Source organism: Barbatula barbatula, assembly GCF_947034865.1.
Source record: "Barbatula barbatula genome assembly, chromosome: 10".
Lineage (NCBI taxonomy): Eukaryota > Metazoa > Chordata > Actinopteri > Cypriniformes > Nemacheilidae > Barbatula > Barbatula barbatula.
In genome coordinates, this window is record NC_136773.1 from 18,334,879 (window position 1) to 18,344,264 (window position 9,386).

General features: G+C 37.9%; 1 protein-coding gene across 1 annotated transcript; it reads right to left on the bottom strand.

Moving 5' to 3' along the window:
* Positions 1 to 670: 670 nt before the first annotated feature.
* Positions 671 to 8,968, bottom strand: trhr2 (thyrotropin releasing hormone receptor 2). The gene is made up of 4 exons (XM_079466415.1): positions 8,845 to 8,968; positions 6,240 to 6,989; positions 5,747 to 6,164; positions 671 to 1,647 (listed from the first exon to the last, which is right to left on the bottom strand). The coding sequence occupies exons 2-4, from the start codon at positions 6,623 to 6,625 to the stop codon at positions 970 to 972; spliced, it is 1,482 nt and encodes a 493-aa protein (XP_079322541.1). The 5' UTR covers positions 6,626 to 6,989; positions 8,845 to 8,968; the 3' UTR covers positions 671 to 969.
* Positions 8,969 to 9,386: the final 418 nt, after the last annotated feature.

Below are 9,386 nucleotides of genomic sequence, written 5' to 3' on the forward strand. Positions count from 1 at the left end.
AATGACTGGGCATTACATCTCCAAGCTATATGGCATTCGGCCAGCCAGTGATGGCAAATATCATAGAAGAGCCATAGAAAAAATGTCAACGAAGAAGTGTGCCTTAAGGTTGATGAAAGCATCTGAATGGACCTCATGCCCTAAAGCACCTCCAAATGTTAAAACTCGACGTCTGTGCTTTAAAAGCATGGACTGGTAAGATTGAATTATTTTTTATTTGGCAGAGCTTGGAGACAAAAAGTAGGTTGTTTAAGCGTTTGTGATGAGAGAAGACACTATGGCCGCACGGAGTTAAAAACACTGTTCAATTATTAAACTGCAAGTGAATTAAATATATAGTTTGTGTGTTCTTGTGTCATCTTTTGTTCTGTCATGTTCTTCCCAGTTCACTTTTGGGTCTTGGGTGTTTATTCTTTTAAATAAACGTAGTAAATTCTTTTAAGGGAGACGTGAACACACATAAAAAGTAAGTATTTCTTTTGGCAGAGCGTGATAAAAGCATTACTTAATTTAGAGACAAAAGCCGTTGCTTGCCTGGCACGACATAAGAGTTGTTTTTCTCTCAGGATCTGAGAAGAGTTTCAAGCTAGTCTAATTAAAAAAAGACGTTAAAACAATCTCATTTGTGTTTTTTAGTCTTATGGATGCTTTGTGCCTTTTTGTATTTTTTGTCTTGATATCTTAGCAGCAGCAGCGGTACAAGCTGTTAATAATATCTTTTATATTGCAGTTCAAATTCAAAGTGATGTTTTGACCGAACCGAGCAGCCCTCCCATGTGTGTCTCTGAAGAGGAGGCATGTGCTGCTGCGGCTGACAGCCAAATGGTTCCACCTGTGAATTATGAAGCGAGTGTGGCCATAGTCTCGCCACCACTGCTGAGAGAAGATGACGGCCGTAAAGACACGCATTCCAATTTCTCTTCTTTTCTGTTGGATACCATGATGTGAAAGGAAATGCTGAGGAGTGATCTACACTTTGCTGTGAATCAGCTCTTGGTCATTCTGATCAGTTTGGGATTCCAGCATCTGCTCTGTGCCGCCCATGTCAGTAACAATATCCTGAATAACCTCGCATTCCTTAATATTTGTCCCATTGTTGATATTCTTGCTCACATTCTCAACTGTAGACATCTCTTGGTCTTCTGAGGTTTGGCTTTTACCTGTCGCGGTATCTATGTTACCGTTCACCACATTATATTTGTTTATGTTTGGATCTGCCTTGTTTTTTGCATCATCCCTAATTTGCTTTTTGTCGTTTGCTTTTTCGGTCCCAGGTCTGTTTGATTTATAACCAGGAGAGGCTACACTCATTTTTTTGGGTGTGTCTCTGGTGCCATTGATGTTATTACACGTTCTGGGGTCTCTTCCAAGGCTGTATCCACTCTGGAGCATGGAGAGCGTCCGCTGATGCCCGTCCTCTCTGTGGCAGCGGTACAACCCACGGAAGGCTAAACGGAACTTCTGGGACATCAGGTTGTAAACCACAGGGTTGATGGCACTGTTGGCATATATGCAGGTCCTGCAGAAGAGCAAGAACCAGGCGTCCAGGTAAGGCGTGCTCACGAAGGAATTAATGAGCACCAGGGTTCTGTATGGCATCCACAGCAGGGCAAACAACACGACCACCACTGCAAGCATCTTGGTGACCTGAGGAGGCGAGAGGTCAAAAATGACAAAAGTGTCTGCATGATGGTTATACAGTAGCATAACATACTGTATAAAGGAATGGACACGATATAAGTTCAAACTATGTTGGACAGTTTTTTTCAGGCATAATAACAGCAAGCATGTGTCTCTTGTGAACATATTCTTCAGTTTGTTTGTTAACAAATTGTTTTTAAACCATTAAAAAGAAGTTATTAACTATGTGAACAGATGTTGAAGTGTGCTAATTTAGCCTCATTTTTCTTTCATGATATGAATCGGTATTTATTTTTATTATAAGTTCCAACATATCCTTAGTGTTGACAGACATTGGACTTTTGTAATTTAAATTAAATAAAAACTTCCTAATTTTAAACATATATTGCCAGAAGTATGAGGAGCTCAAAACGCAAAAACTCAGATTCAGTTGGTCCTTTCTAAAAGCTTCTGCTCTTCTGGGAAGGCTTTGCACTTAGATGCTTGGATAAAATGATATGCTTTCCTACAAACATTAAAGCAGTAAGGTCAAACACTTATGTGGGGCAATGTGATCTGTCTCACAATAAATTTTGAAAGTAACCCTTTAAGGGATAGTTCACCTAAAAATGAAAATTTCCCTCTTGTCATTCCGTACCTGTATGACTTTCTTTCTTCTGCAGAACACAAAAGAAGATATTTTGAAGAATGTCGGTGACCAAACAATGGCGGTATCCATTAACTTGCATTGGTTTTATGTCCATACAAAAAAGGGAATGGGTACCTCCATTGTTCAGTTACCAACATTCTTTAAAATATCTTTATTTGAGTTGTGCAGAAGAAAGAAAGTAATACAGGTTTGAAATGACAAGGTCCGGTTTGAAATGTTCAAAGGTAAGGTAAGGTAAACTTGTTCCACACCAGACTCAGTAAATCGTTTCTCTATGAACCTTGTTTTGTGCACAGGTTCATTATAATGATGGGAGAGAAAAGGGCACTTCACCAATCCGTTGCCATAAAGTTGAAAGCAAAGAGTTCTCTAGAATGTCATTGTATGCCATAGCATTTCAATTTGTCTTTACTGGAATTAAGGGATCTAGGCAAACTGTTCATTAGAAGAAGGTTTCCACATACTTCTAGACCGAAGTAGTCATTTGAAGCAAAAATGTAGATGCCAAAACCTTGTTCTCCCTTCATTCTTAATAAAACTATACATTTCTATTGGTTTTAAATATACAAACAGGGATTCAACTATTTGCATAATTCTATGATGCCATCTTTTATGTTGATAATCTTTCCCTAACATCGATTCCTACTTGTATGCACTTATTGTAATTTCATGGACAAAAGATAAATGCTCTCTCATTTGTAAGTCACTTTGGATAAAAGCATTTAATAAATGAATAAATGTAAGTGTATCTTACAAAGAAGTGCATACATTTAAGAGTACTGCGATAACAAGGGGACAACAAGGGGGCGGTAGAGAGTTAGCCTTAAAAGTCAAATATCAGCTAGTCAATATCCGGATTTCCATCCATGTTGCGAATTTAGCTTATGCTAAATAAGCACCATTTCTATCCAACTAGTCCAACTTTTCGTAAAAAAACTGCCACTAAATATCAGTAAGAAAAGAAAGAGAAGCCACTGAATATAATTATTTTCATTTTTAAATAAAATAAAATAAAGCAGACGATTATGAAACACAATAAATGCAGTGCTTTTCTGGATGCCTGCTGTTTGGGGAACACAGTGGTGACAATTCTAAGAGGCAATTACAGAAATACTTTGACGACTTAAGAATGACCATAACAGCATTTCTGATGCTGTGTAACAAGATCAGTATTCTGGTTAGTCAGGTTACCGTCTCCAGTTACGAAACTTTTTGGCGAATTAAGGGTTTTTCATTAGAAATTTGGCATTCCATCATTCGTTTCTGATGCGAGATTCAAAATGTGAATAAAACCAAGCTAGTGAAATAAGCAACAGTAAACTGATGAATCCCTGTGAGAAGATTGAAATAAATATGCAGTCTATCCTTTCAAGAAAACAATACTGGCCTTAGCCTACCCCCGAGTCTGCTCACCTATTTCAAGGGACAAATAAACACAAAAAAAACCTCTCATTTACACACACACTGGACCGTCCGCTGGGGTTAGTTCTCATTGTCCCATTCTAGAGATAGACGACCGGGGATGGAGACCTTTAATGACAATGACAAAATTGTCTGCAAAACAAAGCATGTAATTGAAGCAGTGTGAGGCTGGGAGGAGCTCTATTAATTAAAGCAGAAGATAATGACTGCATGACTAACGGTGACTATTTGAATATGCATTTTAAATATCTGGTTATTGTGATTCCTTATCAATAGAAAACAAGGTCTTAACACAGCCAAACAAAGGCATCTGTTACTCACGAATTACAAATCACGATTAGGTTCAATGAAGGGGGGCTCTACTGTAATGATGACTTTATCATATTCACATGAGATAACTACACTCAGACACCATAGTTGCACGGGCGTCTTGAATCGTATTGAACTTTACGAAATTTTCTGATGAAGTGATCAAAGGATTGGAGGTGCGGTGCAATGGACAAAAGAGAGCCGCTCTTGTAACCTCAAAGAGCATAATCTTCAGGAGCATTAAGCATACTTGACTGAACATCACAAATCATATTATGCAAATGTTCTGCTCAAGTGAGGCCCACTTGAATCTTCAAGATTTTGATCTGAGGCGTGCCGCGTGCATGAGCGTCTGCACACACGCACAAGCGCACTAACTGTAAGGACAAGGACACGTATGGTCACTGAATGACATGAATTTTGCATTAAAGGATCTTACCCTCAAACTTACGAACCGTATAAAGTTTGAAATGTTTTATATATATATATATATAAGCATATTTGGATATGAACACTTCATTTCACTATATAGATTTTAGGTTACAATATATACTTCTTGTTTCACTCCCATCAAGATGTTCATTTAACTAATTCAGTTCTAAATGTTCCTTTGCTTGTGTTTTATTTATTGTTGTTCTGTTTGTTTAGTGTCAAAAAACTAAAGGCTTCTGGACAAGTGTTGTCTAAACTCTTTACAGGGATGTTATTAGAACTATACGTTCCCCAAAGAACCATTTACGAAACGTTCTAGACATTGAGCACTTGGTCAGTATTTTCTGTTTACAATTTGAATGCCTTTTTAGCTGTTCTGCAGTTTGCTTAAAGCCGGTGTGTTGTGTTATTTAATGTAATTTTCGATAAAGCACAGCATGTCACGGTGCACAATCACATCTACACATATATCTTTTTATCAGTACTTGAAGATGGTCTGCAGAAATCTCCACAAGCAATCAAATCGTAAATATATGGATATTTATATCTTCTAAATACATGGCATGACGTCTGGTTCTCATTTTCTCATGGCATGCACAGATCGTATCTCTAACATCTATAATCTCCAGCCGTGGTGATAATGTAACAGCAAAGAGAAGGACAAAATAACAGGTCAAAATAACAAAAAATATACTGCAAAGAAAACAAGTTTATGTTCACTTTTAAGCAATACAACAGTAATATTGTAACATGTGTATCTAGAAAAGGGTTTAAAATTATTTGTACATGTTCATATACAGGAGTGAAGGTTAGGTAGGTCTTTTGAGACATAAAGGACACAGTCAATTCAGATTTTACAAACCACTGAAAAATAACCATAAATGGGATCGCATATTCTATTTCAATGTGCTGCATTGCTTGGCAACCGCAATATTCCAGGATTAGGATAATGAACCTGAAATGTGGTAAAAAAAAAAAAAATACAGAATGTGAAACAAACCAGACTGATTATCTAAATTTCACCAATTAATACTTTCGCTTTGCAGCAGTTTGGTTACTTCCTGAGAAAAATATCAACACACTCTTTTAAATACAAACTGACATTTAATAGTATAAGACTTAACTCCCATAGAAAGAAAGCACTGACCTTTCAAAAAACAAATATGAGATAATGATGATCAAGCACGGTACAGGAGAGCAGAGCTGCCCCATGTTTGCCCTACACTGCAATCTCGGTGGATATTAAAATGCAGAATTAATTGTCTTAATGCAAGCATACACAAACACACCCACCTGCTTCCGGGAGGAGACCGCGCTCTTCGGGCGTCCTTGGCGACCTGCTTTACCGGCGTCTGCTGGATCTTTACAGCTCCTCCTGAGAGTGGGTGCAGTTACGGTGCCCGAGTCTGTTGGGTGGGGTAGAGGGTTCAGATAAAGAATCCGGGCGATCAGACCGTAAAGGGCAATGGCCAGAAGTAGTGGGATTACGTAAAAGATGGCAAAGTCGATAAGGTAGATGGGTAGGTAAAGGTCTCGAGAGACACGGTAACCACATTGCACACGCCCGTCTGGGTTCACCTGGATGTCCACTAGAAATAGCCAAAGCATGCAGTAGACACAGGTGAAGATCCACACTCCTGCAATGATGCGTTTGGCTCGAGATACTGTACAGACAGTTTGTGCTCTCATTGGGTGACATATGGCTATGTACCTGAGGAAGTGGTTAAAAAAACATATAAGTCACAAAGGCCATAATATTCAAAACTAATGTTAAAAAAGATTTTACCTCTCTACAGTGAAGGCTGTGATCGAACAGGAGGATGCATTAATGCCAAGGTACTGAAAGTAGGTGATGCCCAAGCACCCAGCATGCCCAAACACCCAGGTGGCCATCAGGCTCTCCGAGATGTTCGGCAAACCCGCAGCCACCAGAACCATCAGGTCCGCCACTGCCAAGCTCACCAAATAGCAGTTGGTGGGTGTCCGCATGTGTCGGGTGGTAAGAACCACCAGTACCACCATGATGTTTCCCACAATTCCCACCCCACAGACCAGCAACACCAGGAACACAGAGACTGTTTTGTACTCCAGGGACTCCGAAACGGCATCCCCAGGCCCTACCAGGGAGATGTTGGTGGGGGTGTCCATTCTGGAGCTCACATTTTCTTGCATGATTAGTGTTCTTGATGTGTGTATGACTCTTTACATATGCGTGTTTAATCTGAATCTAAATACAATAACAGGCAGGCACAGAAGAAAGAAACAAGATGGTGGAGAATTTAAAGAAAATTGACTCAAAAGAATGATCAATTCTGTTCCAGCTTCTATTGACGGTCTTTTTTCTTATTACGTATGTTGTTTAATTTTCTTGGCTTTGACCTTAAAATGATGCTCCTCTGCAGCCCACAACCCATTATTTCTTCAGTGTTAAATTGTAAGCGTACCCTGTAAGCGTCTCATTTAAATCCAGAGGCTAATTTTTCCTGCAGTTTCTTTATTTCTCCGGTTAATGCAATCGTCCATCCAACCGATCACCCTGTAATAAAGATTGCAGTAGTCAGCAGAGAAAGTGCAAGTCTCAGTCACTGTTAAGAGAATTGACTAGCCTTGTGTTAATTGCTAAATAATTGCACAATGGTCCATTTCATCTGGCATAAGAGATACGATGGGAAACATAGGTACATGGAGTACGGAGCATCACAGATTAAAATAGCATAAACTCCCTGTTTTATCTCATTACAAATATTCCCATAGCACCCATAGCTTTAGTCAGGGTTTAGGACAATTCCTATGAAAATTATTGAAACAGGATGAGCGGCTTTTAATTATTCAAATGAGACATTTTAGTGGTGTGGGATGATAAGTAGGAAAAATCGCAGAGAGCCTTAAAGCCACACAGCTGCTGTGGCAAATGGCACATATATATATCTCAAACATGACTCCTATAATGCTTTTCTCCACATTCAATGATCTTAAAAACATTTATAAACTATATGTGATGGTGTATATTGCACAATATTTTGCAAAACTAACGTTTTTTTGCACGAATTCTGGTCTGAAAGTTATTCTTTAGATTTAAGAATCCATTAAAGCCTCTAAATAGGAACGAGATGTTGTATACAGGAGCTTGAAACATTCTGGACATCTGTTGCTCTTTTCAGCCGTCTCTTTGGGTTATAAATAAGACTACACGGTCTCTCTGTGGCTTCCCTAATAAATTGAGGTGGACGCAATGTGCAAAGTAATTTAACTCAATATCTCAATAACCCAGCATTGGACAACCTGCCTCGGACTTCATCTTACTGTTTCATAGTCTAGTTCAAAGCATGTGTTATGGGAATATTTGTAATGAGATAAAACAGGGAGTTATGCTATTTTAATCTGTGATGCTCCATACTCCATGTACCTATTTCCCGTTTTACTCTGGAAATGCTGACACTAAACAAGAACAATGTATTGAATGTGTATTCACAGGTGTGTGTTATTCACAGGGTAGTCTGCTGCACATAAAACGAACATGTATGATTTCCATTCAGTATAAAATGAGTCACAATAATAATTATAATAATAACGGCATTTTATAGAATATAGATGGAGAGCTGTTCTTTTCTAGATTTTCACAAACGGTGATATTCAGACGTTCAGACCTGTCTGCTGCTATGAACCAGGATGTCATTCACAGTGTTTAGATCTATAACTGAGTGAATCACTACAGAATCATAAATCAGTTTAAAGCACCCTTGGGCAAACAGTAGCCTATGGTTTTAGTTCAAAACCTTGTGAGCTGCTCTTGTATACAACAGTTTTGGGGCATCACGTGGGCGTTCCGAACCTCTGCCCCACAATATGTAATGCGCACTAATGCTGTCTAGGCAGCTCACTGAGTTTTGACAGAAACGGTCTCGATGTGAGAATTTGTGGAAATAATTATAATGCGTATTTTGCATGGTAGGACGTATAGTTTTCTACAATTTTGCAGCTCGAAAATGATGCGAAATTTCCAATCTCTAAATAAATTCTAAAAGTGTATTTATAATATTTAATTATAGCCTATACAATAAACAAGTTTGCAAAATATACAATATCCAAAATATATACAAAACGAACCAGTAAAATAACCGCTTCATATATTGCAAACACATAGGCTAAAGAGTTCATAAACATCAAAGAAACATGTTCTTCGGTCTAATAAATCGTAGGAAAATACAATGCAAACGAAATTGTTACGCATTTTATTGTACTTAATCACTTATCCACAATATCACTTATCCTCAATGTTCGTTAAATACTACAGTGTGTTAAATTGTGTTACATAAAGAAAATTACCCGAAATCTATGTAATGTATTATGGCAAATAAAAGTAACTTATCAAGATAACGAATATCTCCTACCGTTCTTGTCGTGTGAAACCGATGCACTCAAAAACACCAAAAGCAGTCTCGGCTGTAAACCCCAGATCAAAACAGAATGCAGTGATGTGAAGTATTTGACGAGACGAGCAAATAATCTGATCTTGTACAGAAGCGTTAAATGCACTCTTTTAACTGTAAGTCCTTTCAATTGCAGATCATTTCGTTACAATAGCTCCCCTTAGTGGAGAAGGTTAATGGAAATTCGTAACTGGTTGGAAAAACGTCTTGTATGACGCTGTTAAATGTAATATTCTTACACAAACACATACTGCTCTTTTACCAGTAATAGAAAATAATAAAAAAAACATTAACCCTACAGACAAAAATGTTGCATGCTGTAGTCAGCTGCTACTGTTAGAATGAGGACATATTGTATATTTTATTATACATATTATTTATTGTTAATAACAATATATAATCAAACGTAAATAAAACACGTGCATTTTAATTGTTTTTATAACTTTTATAATTTGTGCCGTTAATATGTGACCAGAAACAATTATAATGCTACATCATTTTAT

Bases quoted from the DNA above. Each gene is read 5' to 3' on its own strand.
- trhr2 (XM_079466415.1), bottom strand. From the start codon at position 6,625: ATGCAAGAAAATGTGAGCTCCAGAATGGACACCCCCACCAACATCTCC. The intron at 6,165-6,239 runs GTAAAATCTTTT...CCACTTCCTCAG, and splicing joins ACAGCCTTCACTGTAGAGAG to GTACATAGCCATATGTCACC. The intron at 1,648-5,746 runs GTGGGTGTGTTT...TCGCCTCCTCAG, and splicing joins CGGTCTCCTCCCGGAAGCAG to GTCACCAAGATGCTTGCAGT.